General features: G+C 43.6%; 1 protein-coding gene across 4 annotated transcripts in view; it reads right to left on the reverse strand.

Annotated features, from left to right (window-relative positions):
• ABCA13 (ATP binding cassette subfamily A member 13) overlaps positions 1-21,112 on the reverse strand; it is a 590,340-nt gene that overhangs the window by 479,244 nt on the left and 89,984 nt on the right. For all 4 annotated transcript variants that reach the window (XM_072153102.1, XM_072153100.1, XM_072153098.1 and 1 more), the window contains exons 9-10: positions 14,786-14,892; positions 105-223 (exon numbers count right to left, since the gene is read on the reverse strand). In XM_072153102.1, coding sequence (XP_072009203.1) covers positions 105-223; positions 14,786-14,892 — 226 coding nt within the window. The remainder of the gene's footprint in view (positions 1-104; positions 224-14,785; positions 14,893-21,112) is intronic.

A 21,112-nucleotide genomic window follows, 5' to 3' on the forward strand; every position in this document is an offset into this window, starting at 1 on the left:
ATGTGAGCCACATTTAGAACACATCTCTCACACGTCTCCGAACAAAAAGCAAAGACAGAGATAGGGTGGTTAGTCAAAGCTCAATATATCAAAAAGTGACCTACATTTCTGAAAGCATTTCCAGTTTCACAATATTCTTGATTTCATTCCTTGGCAGATGCTTTAATATGTTGAATAATTCAAGTCTTTCATCTATGAGTTCACTATTTACCGACAAGGTTTTCTTCAACCATCCCAAAAGTAAAAAATAATCAGTTAAAGTTTCATATTTTGCAGCATGTAATCTATAAAATCCTACAGTAATTATCCCAAAGACAAATCAGATATTATGTAATCCCATACTTTGGTTTCACCTACGATTAATAACAAGATATTACAATTCCATATAATTTACCAAAATATGCACCTGTTTGTAATATAGAATGCATACCCTACCCTTAGCGTCATTGCTATCAGCATGCACCAGCTGCATTATGGCATATAGACTATTTATCATCAGAATATTTATTTTCAATGTTCCTTTTTCATGCAGGTGTTTTGTGACAGGCATTTATAAAAAGATGCATTAAAAAGTTGCAGTCATTTCAAAAAGCCATATAGACCTCACTATCACCTTGGGATTCTGCTTTTTTAAAAGGAAACCTACCACTTGAAGTGGCAGGTTTCAGATGGAAATACCGGGCACCAGCTCAGGGTGAGCTGGTGCCGGAGCTTATTTTTGTTAGTGTTTTAAACCGCGGTATCGCGGTTTAAAACACTTTTTAAACTTTATAGCCGGCGCAGGCAGGTACGCGGCTCTCCTTCACTTCCTATGTAGCCGCGCGCATGGTAAGCGCCGAGCGCGTACCTGCCTGCGCCGGCTATAAAGTTTAAAAAGTGTTTTAAACCGCGATACCGCGGTTTAAAACACTAACAAGAATAAGCTCCGGCACCAGCTCACCCTGAGCTGGTGCCTGGCATTTCCATCAGAAACCTGCCACTTCAAGTGGTAGGTTTCATTTAAAAAGTTGCAATTCATAAGTTCTGTCTTGATAATGATACATTTGTCTGTTAGTGCTGTTTGGCAACCAATAGACCTTTATTAATCTGAAATCACCCTGCAGTATGCAGTGATCATTATGAGTGATCAGACTGTTTTGGGATTTAAAAAATAAAATTGATTAAAAAAGTTATGTGCGCTTCAATGGTACCACTAAAAAGAACAACTCATCACATAAAAAATAAGCCCTAAACTTGTTCTGTCAACTGAAAAATTTCATCAGCAAAATTGTAAAAATATATAAATGAGAAATCACTGTATTTGTAATGATCCATAGAATAAAGATAAAAGTATATAGTATGAGCAATCAGACCCTGTAGGGTTAAAGTTAAAAAAGCTGCAAACATGCTTTTTTTGTTGATTTCACCGCATTTGGATTTTTCCAGCTTACCAGTACATTGCATGTATTATCAAATGGCGCCACTAAAAAGTACAATTTGACCTGCAGATAATAAGTCCTCATACATCTTTGATAAAATGAAAAATGTATCAATTCTGGAAAAAAACAAAAAAGGGTTGAGTCCTGTAAGGCTTAACAGCGTAGTAATCTGAGTGTATGTAAACCTTTGACTTTGCAGAAAGTAATAAAAATGCTAAATTATCTCTCTCATTATTCTGGCATCTGGCAAATATAAATAATTTTGGTAATACTTATTGAACTAAAATTGGAAAGGTTTATTCTGATTTCATGTCACGTGTCTTTTATATAGTGTGGGTAAACTTCTGGTTTTAAATGTAGAAGGTGGATTCTCCTCCCTACTTTTCACAGATAATTTTACCAGATCGTGCAGCTGGCCACTATTTCCTCGGGTTCTAGACAACCTAGATGGGTCACTCTTGAATCATTTCTACTGTTACCTTATATATTACAAGATTTGCTTTGGTCAACAGATGCTCTGCCAAGTTTATTATCTTAGATTGCTCAGATATATTATCCACTCCCTGAAATAGAGGCATAAATTTAAATTCAATATAAACTGTAATCTTGCCCCTCCCCTTTACTTAGTATACTAAATAATCCAATCTTCATAACAGAAAATTCTCCTAATGTCCGAATCAGAACTTTTTCTCCATTTCACAATGAAAACATCAGCTGGTCCCTCCAGGAAATTACCCCTCACACAGGTAAGGTATACAACCAGGGCCGCATCTGCCATGAGGCGAGATGAAGGGAGAATGCGGATCCCTGTAAAGGGCGGCGTAATTCGCCACTCTAAAGTGGGCGATTCGGGCGCCTTTAACGCCCGAATCGCCCACCAGCTAAATAAATCGCGCCTGTCTCTTTAAGACACAGGCGCGATTTATATGCGGAGCAACACAGCGCCTTTCCGGCTACTGCGTTGCTCCTTTCTAAGCAGTGACACAGGCATCATGACGTCAAGCCGCCTGTGTCACTGTGTGGAGCCGCGGCTCACAGAAGAGTTGCGTGAAGACCGGGGCCGTGCGCCGAGGGAGCAGCTGCCTGCAGGTGAGTATGATTTTTATTATTTTTAATGCACTTTCATTAATTCTATTTGGCTAATAAGGGGGAGTGGGGAGGTTTCATGTTATCGTGGGAGGAGGGGGGGGAAGTACTGTATATTTTATATGGGGCCATAATTGTTTTATACTGTGGGGGGAGGGGTGTATACATTATATGGGGCCATAATTGTTTTATACTGTGGGGGAGGGGTGTATATATTATATGGGGCCATAATTGTTTTATACTGTAGGCAGGGGGGGTGTATACATTATATGGGGCCATAATTGTTTTATACTGTTCGGGGGGGTGTATACATTATATGGGGCCATACTTGTTTTATACTGTGTGTGTGTGTGGGGGGGGTGTATATATTATATGGGGCCATAATTGTTTTATACTGTGGGAGAGGGGTGTATATATTATATGGGGCCATAATTGCTTTATACTGTAGGCAGGGGGGGTGTATACATTATATGGGGCCAGAATTGTTTTATACTGTGGGTGGGGGGGTGTATACATTATATGGGGCCATACTTGTTTTATACTGTGTGTGTGTGTGGGGGGGGGGGGGTATATATTATATGGGGCCATAATTGTTTTATACTGTGGGGGAGGGGTGTATATATTATATGGGGCCATAATTGTTTTATACTGTAGGCAGGGGGGGTGTATACATTATATGGGGCCAGAATTGTTTTATACTGTGGGTGGGGGGTGTATACATTATATGGGGCCATACTTGTTTTATACTGTGTGTGTGGGGGGGTGTATATATTATATGGGGCCATAATTGTTTTATACTGTGGGGGAGGGGTGTATATATTATATGGGGCCATAATTGTTTTATACTGTGGGGGGGTATATATTATATGGGGCAATAATTGTTTTATACTGTGGGGTGGGTGTATATATTATATGGGGCCAGAATTGTTTTATACTATGTGTGTGTGTGTGTGGGGGGGTATATATTGTATGGGGCCATAATTGTTTTATACTGTGGGGGGGGGTATATGGGATACAGTATATTACTAAGCTGGAAGGATGTATATGGGATACAATATATTACTAAGCTGGGGGGCTGTATATGGGATACAGTATATTACTAAGCTGGGGCTGTATATGGGATACAGTATATTACTAAGCTGGGGCTGTATATGGGATACAGTATATTACTAAGCTGGGGCTGTATATGGGATACAGTATATTACTAAGCTGGGGGGCTGTATATGAGGTACAGTATATTACTAGGCTGGGGGCTGTATATGGGGTACAGTATATTACTAGGCTGGGGGGCTGTATATGGGGTACAGTATATTACTAAGCTGGGGGGCTTTATATGGGGTACAGTATATTACTAGGCTGGGGGGCTGTATATGGGATACAGTATATTACTAAGCTGGGTGGGCTGTATATGGGATACAGTATATTACTAAGCTGGGGGGCTGTATATTAGGGGGTGCTATATACAGGGCCAGATTAAGGGTCCCAGCGGTATGGAGCACCTCATTTAGGATGGGGCCCCCCAGCTCGGCAGCCGATGTGGGGCCCCCTCCCACAACAATATATGCAAAAGATACCACAGTTATAGTGTATCAAATATCAGCCCAAGCTCTAAAAAAAAATATAAACAATGGTATCTTTAGTATCAGATTGGTTCATAAATTCCTACCTTTACTAATCCAATTTAAATTTTGGTCTATGACAAACCAAAAAAAATACTCCTGCCATACTATTATCATAATAATAATTAAAACTACCATAAGACCAATATTCCAAACAAAAAATGGTGAATTAGTACTCACCGGTAATTCGGTTTCCATCTAGTCCTCCATGACGGCCGACTTGGAGGATGCCCCTTGACCTCTGTAGGGACAGGAAGCAGAGAGGTTAAAAGCCTCCCCCCCGCATCCTCCCGCCAGTGTCTACCAAATAACTACACCGGTGTAAGGTAAAGAAAAAATTTTTATTTGTATGTTAAATATTCACATACATTTATGGTATAGCAAAAAACATAGGGAGGGAAAATATATAGGCCGTCATGGAGGACTAGATGGAAACCGAATTACCGGTGAGTACTAATTCACCATTTCCAAAACGTCCTCCATGACGGCCCACTTGGAGATCTACCAAATAAGTAGAAACTCTAGGGTGGGATGACCGCCTGTAGAACCTTCCTTCCAAAGGAGAGGTCCTGAGAACTTGGCAAGTCCAGACGGTAATGCTTAATGAATGTGGATGTTGAGGCCCAGGTGGCCGCTTTGCAGATCTGCTCAAGTGATGCGCCTCTTCTTTCGGCCCAGGAAGCTGACATAGCCCTGGTGGAATGAGCCTTTAGATTAGTAGGAACCTCCTTCCCTTGTAATGTATAGCATGTGGAAATAGCCGACTTAAGCCATCTTGCTATCGAAATCTTGGAAGCTTTTCTCCCCTTATTTTCCCCCTGGAATTGAATAAATAAGTTATGATCAATGCGCCAGGGTTCTGTAGCCTGCAGATAAGCTAGTACAACACGTCTTACATCCAGAAGATGCCATGAGGCTTCGTCATTTGAAGAAGGATTCTCTTCGAAGGACGGGAGGGTAATCTCCTGGTTCCGGTGGAAATCTGATACCACTTTGGGAACGAACCCGGGGTCTAGAGTAAGAACAATACAGTCAGGAAGAATGCGCATATAGGGTTCCCTGATGGAAATAGCCTGGAGCTCCCCCAATCTCTTGGCTGTGGTAACAGCAATCAGTAGAGTAGTTTTTAGCGTTAAGTTTTTAATGCTAGAACTCTCCAGAGGTTCGAAAGGAGGTCTGGAAAGAGCGTCTAACACTAGGGTGAGATCCCACGTAGGGGTCCTCCTGAGAATCTGAGGTCTGATTCTGGAGGAGGCCGAGATAAAACGTTTGACCCACCTGTGGTCTGCCAAGGGGAAATCGAAAAAGGCTCCCAGGGCCGAGACCTGCACCTTCAAGGTGCTAGTGGATAGGCCCAATTCCAGGCCCTTCTGAAGAAAGTCCAGGATCTGGAAAATATTTGGGTTGAGTTGAGATGGAGGATCATTCCCACAAAAAGACACAAATTTCTTCCAAATTTTGTGATATATGTTAAAAGTAACTTTTTTCCTACTTGCCTTAAGTGTGGTTACCACCGCTCTGGAAAGGCCCTGCGATCTTAAAAAGTCGGACTCAGGATCCAAGCCGCCAATTGAAGCTTCTCCGGGTCTGGATGCAGGATAGGACCCTGACGCAGAAGATCCCTTCCTCGGAGGCAATATCACCGGTTGCTGGATGGCCAGGGATGTCAGCAGAGGGTACCAGCCCTTTTTTGGCCAGTTCGGGCAGATGAGTATTACCCTTGCCTGGTCCATAAGGATCTTCCTGAGGACCCTTGCGACCAAGGGAATAGGGGGAAAGGCGTAGGAGAGAGGTTCGGTCCATGGATGACTGAAGGCGTCTAGTCGATCCTTCGGCTCCCTTGCCTCCAGAGAGAAGTATAGATGACACATTGAATTCTCCCTTGTGGCGAATAAGTCGATTCGCGGAGTGCCCCAGAGATCTGTCAACTGGTCGAAGATTTCCCGATTTATGCACCATTCGTTGGGAGAAATCACTCTCCTGCTGAGGAAGTCTGCCTCCGTATTCAGAACTCCTTTTAGGTGAGTTGCAGAAAGAGAGAGTATGTTCTCTTCTGCCCAGGAAAAGATGGTGCGAGTCAGGGAGGAAAGAGCTACTGACCTCGTACCTCCTTGTCGTCTTAGGTAAGACACCGCCATGGTGTTGTCTGTCAGTATGTGGACATGCCGATTCTTCACTAGAAGAGGGTTGGACCTTAAGGCTTCCCAGACGGCTCGTAGTTCCCGATAGTTTGATGGTTTCTTTGCAAGTGAAGGGGTCCAAGATCCCTGGGCGTACTGCGAAGGGAAGACTGCTCCCCAGCCCAGACTGCTTGCATCGGTCGTGATGGTCAGACACGGAAGGCAGTGCCAGGCAACCCCTTTCTCCAGATGCTTTACCTCCAACCACCATTGCAGATCTCTTTTTACCGAGGATGGAATGATGACTTTTTTGTCCAATCCCGAGGTTCTCCGGTTCCAAGAACGGAGGATCCAGCTTTGCAGAGTGCGACAATGGCTCTGGCTCCAAGCTACAGAAGGGAGGCAGGCCGTAAGGAGACCCAGGACTTTCATTGCTCCTCTGATTGTAACGGAGGTTTTCCTCCTGAAGGAGCGGATCTGAAGTCTTAGACCGTCGGCTTTTTCCTGAGGGAGAAAGGACATCATGAGAGTAGAGTTCAACATTACTCCTAGGAATTTCTTGTGAGTGGAGGGAGACAGATCGGATTTTTGGGTGTTGATTATCCACCCCAGATCTGAGAGTTTCCTCATGGTAAAATCTCTTGCTGTAATAAGATCTGATCTGTTCTTCCCTATAATCAGAAGGTTGTCTAAATATGGCACAATAGACACCCTCTGTAGCCTCAGGAAAGCAACAACCTCCACCATGATTTTTGTAAAAACTCTCGGAGCTGAGGAAATACCAAAGGGTAGAGCCCGAAACTGAAAGTGGAGGATAGAACCCTCTGGAGAAAAGACTGAAAATCTGAGGAACTTTTGAGAAGAGTGGTGAATAGGAACGTGGTAGTAAGTGTCCCGAAGGTCTCTTGACCTCTCGTTTGGTTTCTTGACCAGGAATAGTGGAGAGTAGAAGCCCGACTTTTCTTGGTCCTGAGGAACTGGAATCACCACTCCTGAATGAATGAGGGATGATACTTCCTGCCAAATAAGAAAATGGGTAGAAGAAGAAGTATAGGGTGATGGAGAAATAAATCTTGAAGGGGGGTAGGTGCTGAATTCTATTTTGTAACCAGAACTGATAATGTTCAAGACCCAAGGATTTGAGGTAATATCTGTCCACTGAGTGATGAACTGTAGAAGACGCCCCCCCCCCCACTCTGGCGTCATTGCTTCTTTCCCCCTGAGTTGTCTGGAGGATTGGAGAACAGAAACCCCCTACCTCTGCCTCCCTTAGGGTAGCTCCAGCGCCCCTGTTTACCTTTCCCACGAAAGGAATCTTTAGGGTTCTTGAAGGGACAAAAGGAAGGTTTCCTGGAGGGTGTTTTGTTTTCTGGAAACCCCTTCTTCTTGTCTGAAGCTTTTTCTAAGATGTTGTCCAATTCTGGACCGAAAACAAAATCACCTGTAAATGGGATGCTGCAGAGTTTTGATTTTGATCGTATATCGCCGCCCCACTGTTTCAGCCATAAGGCTCTTCTTGCTGCATTTGTTAACGCTCCTTCTTTTGCAGCGAAGCGAACGCCCTCGGCGGAGGCATCTGCTAAGAATGCCGTGGCAGATCTTAAGAGCGGAATGCTGTCCAGTAGGGATGCTCTGGGGGTACTTTCTCTAATATGCGATTCCAGTTCATTCAGCCAGAAGTAGAGGGTCCTTGCAACGGATGTAGCTGATATGTTGGATTTTAAGCTAAGCATCGACGTCTCCCAGGCTCTTTTAAGAAGAGCGTCGGATTTTCGGTCCATGGGATGCCTGAGCTGTGCGGAGTCCTCAAAGGGAAGGTCTGTTTTTTTGACCACTTTCGTCACCTGCACATCTACTTTCGGAACTGAGTCCCAAACTTTAGAGACCTCTTGATCGAAGACGAGGCGTCTCTTAAAGCTTTTAGAAGTTAGGATCTTCTTTTCTGGGTCTTTCCATTCCCCCGTAATTAACCCTTTCAAGGTTTCGTTAACCGGGAAAACACGTTGTTTTTTAGCCCTTAGGCCCCCGAACAACTCGTCCTCCCGAGACATACAAGGAACTTCCTCTTCGATATTTAAAGTTTCACGGATCGCCTTCAAGAGGTTATCCAGATCACCTATTTGAAACAGGTGACGAGAATCCAATCTCTGACTGAAGTCCTGGGAATCTTGCTCCTCAATATCCGCCAGGGAACAGGACGGACCCTCTGAATCGTAGATTTCTTCATCTGAAGAAGAGATATCCGCCAGTCTAGGTTTTTTAGGAGGAGGATCTTTTTGTGTAGCTGACGCCACTGATGCTACCACCTTATCTTCAATAAAGGATTTTAACTCATCCATGAATGAAACTTTTTCAGCCCTCATAAATTCGTCAATACCGGGTCTGCATATGGGTTTTATGTATGATTCGGGCAAAACCTGGAGACACATATTACATTTCCTAGCAGAGGTCCTACTCTTGATGGAACGATCGGACTTGCTGGGTTTCTCAGACCTTTCGGGTCTGTCCTCTTTGTCTTTCCCCTTAGAACCTTGCTCCTTATCCTAAGGGGAAAAGGTGAGGAAATTAACTAACTTGGGGTTCAATATGTATCATAGATACCATAAGACCATGCCATACAGCACCACTTACGTGACCAGAAGGGTGGAGTAGGCCCAAGTCTGCCTCATCAGCCATAGTAAAGAAAGTCTGGGACGGCACAACCAACAGTACACTGTGATAACACTAGCGGACGCTAAAACTAGCAACCCGATGCATTAAATACCTTATCGGGGAGCCCATCCCCCATGCAGGTGGCAGTGCAGCGGCAAAGGACGCCTGGGAACGGAACTTCCCCCAGGCGCCGCGCGTCCTCGCGTAAGCCCAGCCCGGCCGCGGGTGAAGGACGGAAGGCCGGATCCACCAGGACCAGGGAGGAACCTCCGGGAGAAAAGTCCAGCCGCGGCCCCGATGCGGAGGGGAACTACGACCTGCAATAGGCCGGCGTAACCCCAGGTAAGTGCCTTCTGGCAGAAAAAAACGTCCCCCCCCCCCTTGGAGGAGAGAGAGACCCTCTCTACCTGCCCTCTGTAGGGACAGGAAGACACTGGCGGGAGGATGCGGGGGGGAGGCTTTTAACCTCTCTGCTTCCTGTCCCTACAGAGGTCAAAGGCATCCTCCAAGTGGGCCGTCATGGAGGACGTTTTGGAAAGTTACTATTTCCAAATGATCGCTCCAAACCGCGACCCACAGCATCACCACAACATGAAGATAATACCAACATCCTGATAATGAACACAAGACTCCATACACAGACCAGTATTACCAATAATTTACCACATATAAACTCCATTTACTGATGAACTTTACCGCCATATTATTATTATACAAACACCACCGAGCAGAGGGCAATATCACTAGTGATACCTCTGTACAAGCCCAAATAATAACTTTACATCATGATTATCACCACTACATAATGACTGGATAATACTGCAATACTAAATGATAACCTACACACAGACCAGTATGTACCAACATATAGTGACCATATAGTAGTAGATACCCGTCCTGCACACAGGCCACAGTGTGATCCAATCACTTACAGGTGACGTCCCTCATGTTGTCTCTTCCCTCCTGTCTGATCTTCAAGGTGACTTCTTGCAGCCATGCGGATTTATAAAACAGACATGGTTTGCATCATCCTATATACACATATATCATATATACCCATCACACTACAATTGACCACCCTGTGCCCCCACATATATCATATATAAACCCCTCACACTACAACTGACCACACTGTACTACCCACATATATCATATATACCCCTCGCACCCCAACTGACCACACTGTACCCCACATATATATATATATATATATACCCCTCACATCACAACTGACCACACTGTACCCCCCCCCATATATCATATATACCCCTCGAACCCCAACTGACCACACTGTACCCCACATATATATATACCCCTCACACCACAACTGACCACACTGTACCCCCCCATATATCATATATACCCCTCGCACCCCAACTGACCACACTGTACCCCCCCATATATCATATATACCCCTCACACCACAACTGACCACACTGTACTACCCACATATATCATATATACCTCTCACACCACAACTGACCACACTGTACTACCCACATATATCATATATACCCCTCGCACCCCAACTGACCACACTGTCCCTCCATATATATCATATATACCTCATACCACAACTGACCACACTGTGCCCCAACATATATCATATATACCCCTCACACCACAACTGACCACACTGTACCCCCACATATATCATATATACCCCTCACACCACCACTGACCACACTGTCCTCCATATATATCATATATACCCCTCACACCACACCTGGCCACACTGTACCCCCATATATATCATATATACCCCTCACACCACAACTGACCACACTGTACCCCCACATATATCATATATACCCTCACATCCCAACTGACCACACTGTGCGCCCACATATATCATATATACCCCACACACCACAACTGACCACACTGTGCCCCACATATATCATATATACCCCTCACACCACAACTGACCACACTATATCCCCAGATGTATCATATATACCCCACACACCACAACTGACCACACTGTGCCCCCACATATATCATATATACCCCTCACACCACAACTGATCACACTGTGCCCCCACATATATCATATATACCCCTCACACCACAACTGACCACACTGTGCCCCCCACATATATCATATATACCCCTCACACCACAACTTACTACACTGTGCCCCCCACATATATCATATATACCCCTCACACCACAACTGACCACACTGTACCCCCACATATATCATATATACCCCTCACACCACCACTGACCACACTGTTACTCCATATATATCATATATACCTCATACCACAACTGTCCACACTGTGCCCCCACATATATCATATATACCCCTCACACCACAACTGACCACACTGTACTCCCTCATATATCATATATACCCCTCACACCACCACTGACCACACTGTCCCTCCATATATATCATATATACCCCTCACACCACAACTGGCCACACTGTACCCCCACATATATCATATATACCCCTCACACCACAACTGACCACACTGTCCCTCCATATATATCATATATACCCCTCACACCACAACTGACCACACTGTACCCCCACATATATCATATATACCCTCACATCACAACTGACCACACTGTGCCCCCACATATATCATATATACCCCGCACACCACAACTGACCACACTGTGCCCCACATATATCATATATACCCCTCACACCACAACTGACCACACTGTGCCCCACATATATCATATATACCCCTCACACCACAACTGATCACACTGTACAACCACATATATCATACATACCCCTCACTACCGCTACATCATGACAGAATAATACCACCACACCACTAACATTAGCACTGCAAAATAATACTAGTCCAAAATAATAAAATAATCGCCCATTTCATCTATACAGTGACTTCCCGTATCCAAAGCCACCCCTCTATATAGCACCCGCTCTTGCCCCCCCCCCCAAATACAGTCTCCACATCCACCAAACAGTGGCTCTGTACATAAACTTTATCCCCCCCATGCTATATATAGTGGCTCTTACATGACTTACACCCCCCCCCCCATCCTCTATGCCAGTGGTGGCGAACCTATGGCACTGGTGCCAGAGGTGGCACTCGGAGCCCTTTCTGTGGGCACTCAGGCCTTCACTCCAACACAGAGTTTGCCAGCTATTACTTAAAGGAAACCTACCACTTGTAGTGGCAGGTTTCTGATGGAAATACCGAGCACCAGCTCAGGGTGAGCTGGTGCCGGAGCTTATTTTCGTTAGTGTTTTAAACCGCGGTATCGCAGTTTAAAACACTTTTTAAACTTTATAGCCGGCGCAGGCAGGTACGCGCTCGGCGCTTACTGTGCGCGCGGCTACATAGGAAGTGAATGAGAGCCGCGTGCACGGTAAGCGCCGAGCGCGTACCTGCCTGCGCCGGCTATAAAATTTAAAAAGTGTTTTAAACCGCGATACCGCGGTTTAAAACACTAACGAAAATAAGCTCCAGCACCAGGTCACCCTGAGCTGGTGCCCGGTATTTCCATCAGAAACCTGCCACATCAAGTGGTAGGTTTCCTTTAAGGCTTTCTCATGTGATCCAATAGAGCCCAGGACGTGTCATGCTCAGCGCTATTTGGCTGCCAGGACTACATGAGGAGCAAGAAGGTGTGGGTAGAGATGGTTTGTCATTGGAACTCCCACTCTGGGTCCCCTGATTCTTCCTCTTCAGGGCACCCTGGAGGGAAGATACAATCAAAATTTTTCCATCATCTTTCTATTGTATTGATGAACTCAGGACGCCAATACGATTAAACCTGTGATACAGCAGGGATCAATAAGTTACATTTAAATTGTCTTGTTGGCACTTTGTGACATATATGTGGGTTTTGGTTGTAGCTTGGGCACTCTGTCTCCAAAAGGTTTGCCATTACTGCTCTATGCTGTGCACCTATTATTAAACCACCTGTTTCCTCTACACTTCCTCTATATATGAATGAGCACCCCTGGTCCTGTATACAGTTGTTCTATAAATGAATGAAACCCCCATCCTTTATATACTGCCTCGACATAAATTACCCCTCTCCCCTCTATACAGTGCTTCTATACATAAATAACACCCCCTATACAGTAGCTGCCTCTATATATACACATATACATTATACCCCCCTGCCTTCTCTTTAATAGCAGTTAACAGTAAAATAATAAAAGTTCACTCACCTTTCCAGAAGAACCCCCACAGCGCTGACACCTGGATGATCTGTGGCTTCTCCTCTGGTCGGCTGCAGTCACACAGACAGCACGATCTATGAGTCATAGATCAGCCGTCTGTGGAGGACAGAAGGTACAGGCAGAGGTCACTCTGCATGCACTTCTGCCACTCTATGGTGTCAGTGCCTTAAAGGCACAGTACCATAAAGTGTAAGCCTGTCTGTATGGAACTGCTAATAGCGTTTAGCAGCTCCATACTTAGTGTACCTGATATCAATGGGGCCCCTGGAGACCCAAAGACTCTGTCAGGCCTGGAGAGACAGGAGAGGGAGCACAGGGATTCCTATAGCTCAGCTCCTCTTCACATGGTCCTGACTCTCTCTCCTGCCCCACCGGCCGCTGACTGATCGGATGGCCCTTCTGCCCCTGCCATTCACTGATACATATATGTCTGTGTGAGACACTGCCACATTATTACATAGTAAGACCTGACCTACCCGCTCACAAGCAGGCTCCGAACCAGGACTCTCCACTGCGCGCAAAGTGAGTCTCAGTACTGCCAGGTTCCGCTACTCTCCGACTCTGAGCAGAGGAATCCAGGGGATGGGAAGGAAAGTGGGGCCCCAGGAAACTATCTGACTGAGTAGAGGGCCGGATCTATAATGCCAGACGCCGGGGCCCCCATGGAGAGGACTGATCCCGGGGCCCGGCGCGAGTGCTCCAAGAGCACCAATGTAGATCCGGCTCTGGCTATATATTAACATTGGTCATTGTAGCACTGTATGTAAAATCAGGTAACATAATAACAGGGTGGGATATATTAGTCATAGGATACCATAGATTACTTTACATCATTTAAACTAAATGTTAGGGTGTCTGTATTAATAAATTGGGGTTGATGTATATTGTTTGGTGCTGTGTATGATATAATTCCAGTAGCATATTTATATATAATGAAGGGATGTTTTATATGTGGGGTATCGTGAGGTCACTTGTGTTGTGAGGGGTATATATTATTTAGGAGCACAGTGTTGTTATCCAGGAGACTTCATACTGTGACTGTGGTATTTCTAGGGACGCCGGGTGGAGATGCTGCACGGAGCTGAAGAAATCCGGCCGTGAACTCAACTGTGTCAGGGAGCTGCCTGTGGGGATGTTAATTGTTAGTAACGTTTACAGCATTTACTTAACAGGGAGCGGGGGGGGGGGCAGCATTTTTATATTCGCATCAGGCAGCAAATATGCTAGAATCGGCCCTGTATACAACTATGTACTCGGAAGATGTGGAGTGACAAATGGAAACATAAAAATAGTCCATCTGTCACAAACACTTTTGATAAATCTACCTCACTGTGCATACTGCATTTACATTGTGCTAACTGTAATTTATCAGAACTATCAAAAGTAATAACTCCGTGTTGCAAAGCAGCCAATCACAGCACAACTTTTAGCAGGATATAGTAAAGCTAAACTCCTTATTGGTTGTTATGTGCATTAAATAGTTTCAATAAATAAGGGCAATTGTATTGTAAAATGACAGTATCAGGGAGTGAAGTATGCAGTATAACGCCATTGTCTGTTGAAGCAGACAAAAAATTGTTGGCTTGTTGCAATACTCAGTGTAAAACCATGCTTAAAATGTAAAACACTGATTTTGTAAGCAAGTAAAAAGTTCTTGCCATCTTCTAACTGGGATTAAAGCTAAACAAGTAAAACTGAAAAACTCACCTTATGCCATGAAAAAAAATCCAGAATCTGTTTCTCCATATATTGCATAGACTCCAACTCATGTATGGATTGCAACAGTATATTCCAAAAATGTGCATAATTAAGATCTATACAATAGGAATAACATAAATATTTACTAAATACAATCCTGTTGATGTTGAAGCAAATTAGAACCACCATATAATTAAAATATACACCCTGCCACAGTATCAACTATGCAGGTGCTTAATTCAAGAATGTTGTCTGTAGCAGTACCATAGATTAGGACTACAGAAATTAGAAGAGGTATTGTCTGGGGAATTGTATTTCATTTGTGTGGAAATTGTGTTTAACCCCTTAACGCTGAAGCCACTTTTCACCTTCCTGACACGGCCCATTTTTTAAAATCTGACATGTGTCTATTTAAGTGGTTATAACTTTGGAACGCTTTAACATATCCAGTTGATTTTGAGATTGTTTTTTCGTGACACATTGTACTTCATGTTGGTCGAGAAATTTAATCAATATGTTTAGTATTTATTTATGAAATAAATGGAAATTTGCCAAAAATTTTGAAAAAAACAATGTTTTCAAAATTCAAAATGTTCTACTTTTTGGAAAGTTAGTCATATCACTAAAATAACTTGATAACTAACATTTTCCATATGTCTGCTTTAACTTGGCAACATTTTTCAAACATCTTTTCCTTTTTTTTAGGATGCTAGGAGGCTTATAACTTTAGGTGCATTTTTTCAGATTTTCACGAAAATCATCAAAACCTACTTTTGGAGGGTCAGTTTAGTTAGAAGTGACTTTATAAGGCCTACATGATAGAAAACCCCCACAAATGACACCATTTTAGAAACTACACCCCTCAAAATATTCATAACAACCTTTGGGAATTTTGTTAACCCTTTGAGCGTTTCATGAGGGTGAAAGATAAATGAAAGTGAAATTACAGAAATGTAATTTTATCTTACAATAGATTCATTGAACACTAAAATTTGCACCTTCACAATGGGTTAAAAAGGAAAATGCATTTTACCATGTTTAGGGCAATTCCTCCTGAGCATGCCAATGCCCATTTTGTCACTGTACCCTGCTGTACGGGCACAGGGGGGCACTTGGAATGGAAAGAGCATTGTTTCGTTTTTGCAGGGCAAATATGGCTGAAAAAGTTTTCATGTGTCAGGATGCATTTGGAGAGCCATAATGGTACCAAAACAGAGGAAAGCCCCAACAAGAGACACCATTCTGGAAAGTACACCCCTTGGAGAGTTTAGCAAGGTGTAATTTGTGTATTTGCCCAAACAGGTGTTTGATTCAATTAGGCCCCAAAAGGGAAAAAAGGTGAAAATGTTCTCAAAAAAGTCACTTTTACCCCAAATTTTTGTAAGCCACAAGGGATAAAAGATGAAACAACTCCCATAAATGTGTAAAACTATTTCTCCTAAGCACAGAACTGCACCACTTTTGCATATAAAGTGTTGTATGGGTACACAGTAGGGCTTAGAAGGGAAGGAGGGGCTTTGGCCTTTTAGAAGCCAGATTTGACAATCATCCATTACATGTGTCAGGATGCATTTGGAGAGCCCTAGTGGTACCAAAACAGAGGGGAACCCCAACAAATGTCACCATTTTGGAAAGTGCACCCTTTGGAGAATTTAGCAAGGTGTAATATGTGTATTTTCCCCCACAGGTGTTTGCTTCAATTAGGTCCCTAAAAGGAAAAAGATGAACATTTTCCCAAAAAAGTCACTTTTACGGCTAATTTTTGTATCCCATAAGGCATTAAAGATGAAACAACCCCAAAAAATGTGTACTAGCATTTCTCCCGAGTATAAAATTGCCCCACACATGCAAATAAAATGTTGTATGGGTACGCAGTGAAGTTCAGAAGGGAAAGAGGGGCGTTGGCCTTTTAGAAGCCAAATTTGACAAACATCCTTTACATGTGTCAGGATGCATTTAGAGAGCCGTAGTGGTACCAAAACAGAGGGGAACCCCAACAAGTATCACCATTTTGGAAAGAACACCCCTTAGAGAACTTAGTAAGGTGTAATATGAGTATTTGTCCATATAGGTGAACATTTTCTTATAAAGGTCATTGTACCCCTAATTTTTTATAGCCACAAGGGATAAAAAAAATGTAATAACCCCCCAAAATGTGTAAACCTATTTCTCTTGAGTGTAGAAGTACCCCACATGTGTATATAAAATGTTGTATGGGCGCACAGTAAAAGGAAAGGGGGAGGTTTGCCTTTTAGAAGCCAAATTTGACAGAAATGTTTGACATGCATTTGGAGAGCCCTAGTGGTATAAAACAGATAAGAATCCGAAAAGTGACCCTAATTTTTGAACACACACCCCTTAGAGAATTTTGCAATGTGTAATATATGTATTTGCCCCTACAGGTGAATGATCCAATTAGGCCCTAAACATTAAAAAGGTGAAAATTTTCCTATAAATGTCACTTTACTCCTAATTTTTGTAAGCCACAAGGGATAATATATTACATAACCCCCGAAAAAGGTGTAAAACTATTTCTCCTGAGTGTAGAAGTACCCCACATGTGCATATAAAATGCTTTATGGGCGCACAGTAGAGGAAAAGAGGGGTGTTTGTCTTTTAGAGGCCAAATTTGCAAGAAATCCTTCACATGTGTCAGGATACATTTGGAGAGCCGTAGTGGTACCAAAGCGGAGGAAAACCCGAAAAGTGACCCTAATTGTTGAATGTACACCCCTTGGGGAATTTAGCAAGGTGTAATATGTGGTGTAGTGTAATACACGTGGTGAAATGAGCATTTGAACATACAGGTGGTTTCCAAATACGATGTGCGATGGAGTCCAAGATGGAAATTGCAATTATTTCTGGAACGTTCAGTGCCCGTTATGTGGCGCCCCTTATGAAATAATGGAGGGGTATAGGGAGCAACGTGACCTAACAGTTGTTAAATTATTCATTTTACTGAATTCACAACAGGTTGGACGTGAATTGTGAATGTCTAGTGTATAAGGAGGTAGAATAGACCAGGGGACCATCTAAACTTTTGTCACACTTGGAGTTGTCGCAGGTCTCTTAGTAGTATATAGTGTCCATCCTTAGTATATAGTGTCCATCCTTAGTATATAGTGTCCATCCTAACTCCTCTTTTGGAACAGACTCTTTATTGAGTCCTACCTTTAGAAGCAGCAGAATTCACCGGGAAAATGCTGTCCTGGCAAAACACAGGAACATCTAAACCAGAGGTACTGGGGCCCCGTCCTTCTTGTCCCAATATTAGTTTCCTAATATCTTCCTCTTGAAAACGGAGAAATGATACGGCAGGACATGCACATTGGAACAGCTCGTAAGAGTTGTACAGCATCATCTGTACAATGTACACGGCCAGCGCTTTTGTACCATATCTTCGTTTTAGTAGGGAAATTATCGCCAAGCGTTGCTCTTATTCACCCTAGCGATGCCCATTGTGACGAATATTGCTGCTTTTAGCTGGACCAAATCGACCAGCCAATAGCGGCAAACATGGACAGAGGGGGGCAACAAAACCCCTCTGAACCACAAGGCACAATTGGTGGCTGTCAGGAACAGCCGCTACTCTGCCCCGATCACCGTGTCTACAGACATAGTGACCGGTATTACTGACGTCATAAGTAAATTCGCTGCTATTGGCTGGTCTGAATTGATGAGCCAATAGCAGCGATAATAAACTGGGGGTGTGGGGGGGGGGCGTAACCCTTCTGGTCCATGGGGCAGGATGGATGGCTGTCAGGAACAGCCGCCGTCTTACCCCGATCACTGTGTCTGAACCGTGTTGGCAAGTCACTACCCGCCGCACCGTTCTATTACAACGCGCGTTGGGAATAGACTATACAATCTTTATTTTTTAAGCAATTTAGACAAATAAGGGCTTATTTTTTGCGAGACGCGATGCAGTGTAACAAAACTTTATTTTAGAGGGTGTTTAGCTTATCGAAGCAATTTTATTAACTTTTTTTGTGTGGAGGAAAATAAAATCATCAATTCTTGTTTTGGATTTTAGCATTTTTTGGGGGGGGTGTTCGCTGTAGCATAACAATAATATATTATCTTTATTCTACGGATCACTACGATTACGGTGATACCTCATTTATATAGTTTTATTTATATTTGGCCAATTTTATTGAAGGAAAACTAGAATAGAAAAAATTGCATTTGTTTTAGTATTGCCATCTTTATAGCGGCATAACTATAGTATTTTTTGGTTGACGGAGCTGGTTGTGAGCTTATTTTTTGCGTGACAAGTTATTTTCAGTGGTATCATTTTGGCGCTTGTACCTTTTTCGGATCACTTTTTAGAACATTTTTTGTAAAGCAATTTGATAAAAAGTTTTCATTTTTGGCAAGTTTTTGGGGTTTTTTTTTTACTACGTTCACCGAGCGGGTCCAATTATGATTAGGATTTATTGTACAGATTGTTACGGACGCGGCGATACCAAATAAGTGGGGGTTTTTTTGTGATTTAGTGTATTTTATACTTTATTACTTGTGTAAAGGGAAATGTGGTGTTTGGGGGGACTTTCACTTTCTTTCATTATTTATTTTTATTTTAAAAAACCTTTATTTATTGTTTTAATTTTTTTTACAGTTAATGACATCTAAGCTTGAACAAGTGATCTTCTGATCACTTGTTCAAGCTATTTTACAGGTTACACAGTGCAATACAGATGTATTGCACTGTGTAATGTAAGACACTGAGCATGCTGCGCATGCCCAGTGTCTTACAGCCGGGTCCTGCCAGAAGGCAGGACCCGGCTTCCGGATGAAGATCTCGCAGCCCCGGGCACCGGCAGTCCCGGGGCTGCGATCGGAGCAGCGGACCCCCCCGGTAAGCGCCGCGGGGGGGGGGTCCGATTCCCTCCAGATTACATTTAAATGCCTCTGACACGCCGCGGTCAGCGCGACCGCGGCGTGTTAGGGGTTAACACCCGCGATCGGAGAAATCTCCGATCGCGGGTGTTAGAGGCAGGTGTCGGCTATAATATATATCCGACACCCACAGCTTCTGGCGCCGGCTCCGTTCAGGAGCCGGCGCCAGAAGCTTGACGTAATAATACTGCATTTTGCGGGAACGCACCTCCCGCCATGCAGTACTATTACGTCAAATGTCGGGAAGGGGTTAAAGAATAATTAAGTCTTGACTGAAAATATGTCAAGGGAAAATATGTCAAGGGACTCTGTCATCGGCTTTTACACCACTAAACTATCAGCCCCATAGGGTATGAAATGTCCTTTTTAGAATTCCCTCATTTATGTTAGATCTCACTCATTTACATATAAAAATCCTCTAAAAAGACATTTGCAAATGAGTTGTTGGCCACAACATAAGGTACACTCATAATCATTATTAAGTCAGAGGTACACAGGATCATAACATGAATTTCATAATCAGTGGCATAACTAAGAGAGGCAGGGCCCCATAGAAGACTTCTGCATGGGACCCCCTTCCCGCTTAAAAATATTTACACTCACCGGCCACTTTATTAGGTACACCATGCTAGTAGCGGGTTGGACCCCCTTTTGCCTTCAGAACTGCCTCAATTCTTTGTGGCATAGATTCAACAAGGTTCTGGAAGCATTCCTCAGAGATTTTGGTCCATATTGACATGATGGCATCACACAGTTGCCGCAGATTTGTCGGCTGCACATCCATGATGTGAATCTCCCATTCCACCACATCCCAAAGATGCTCTATTGGATTGAGATCTGGTGACTGTGGAGGCCATTTGAGTACAGTGAACTCATTGTCATGTTCAAGAAACCAGTCTGAGATGATTCCAGCTTTATGACATGGCGCATTATCCTGCTGAAAGTAGCCATCAGATGTTGGGTACATTGTGGTCATAAAGCGATGGACATGGTCAGCAAGAATACTCAGGTAGAGTGTGGCATTGCAACGATGCTCAATTGGTACCAAGGGGCCCAAAGAGTGCCAAGAAAATATTCCCCACACCATGACACCACCACCACCAGCCTGAACCGTTGATACAAGGCAGCATGGATCCATGCTTTCATGTTGTTGACGCCAAATTCTGACCCTACCATCCGAATGTCGCAGCAGAAATCGAGACTCATCAGACCAGGCAACGTTTTTCCAATCTTCTACTGTCCAATTTCGATGAGCTTGTGCAAATTGTTGCCTCAGTTTCCTGTTCTTAGCTGAAAGGAGTGGCACCCGGTGTGGTCTTCTGCTGCTGTAGCCCATCTGCCTCAAAGTTCAACGTACTGTGCATTCAGAGATGCTCTTCTGGCTACCTTGGTTGTAACGGGTGGCGATTTGAGTCACTGTTGCCTTTCTATCAGCTC

This window comes from Engystomops pustulosus, chromosome 5 (genome assembly GCF_040894005.1).
Source record: "Engystomops pustulosus chromosome 5, aEngPut4.maternal, whole genome shotgun sequence".
NCBI lineage: Eukaryota > Metazoa > Chordata > Amphibia > Anura > Leptodactylidae > Engystomops > Engystomops pustulosus.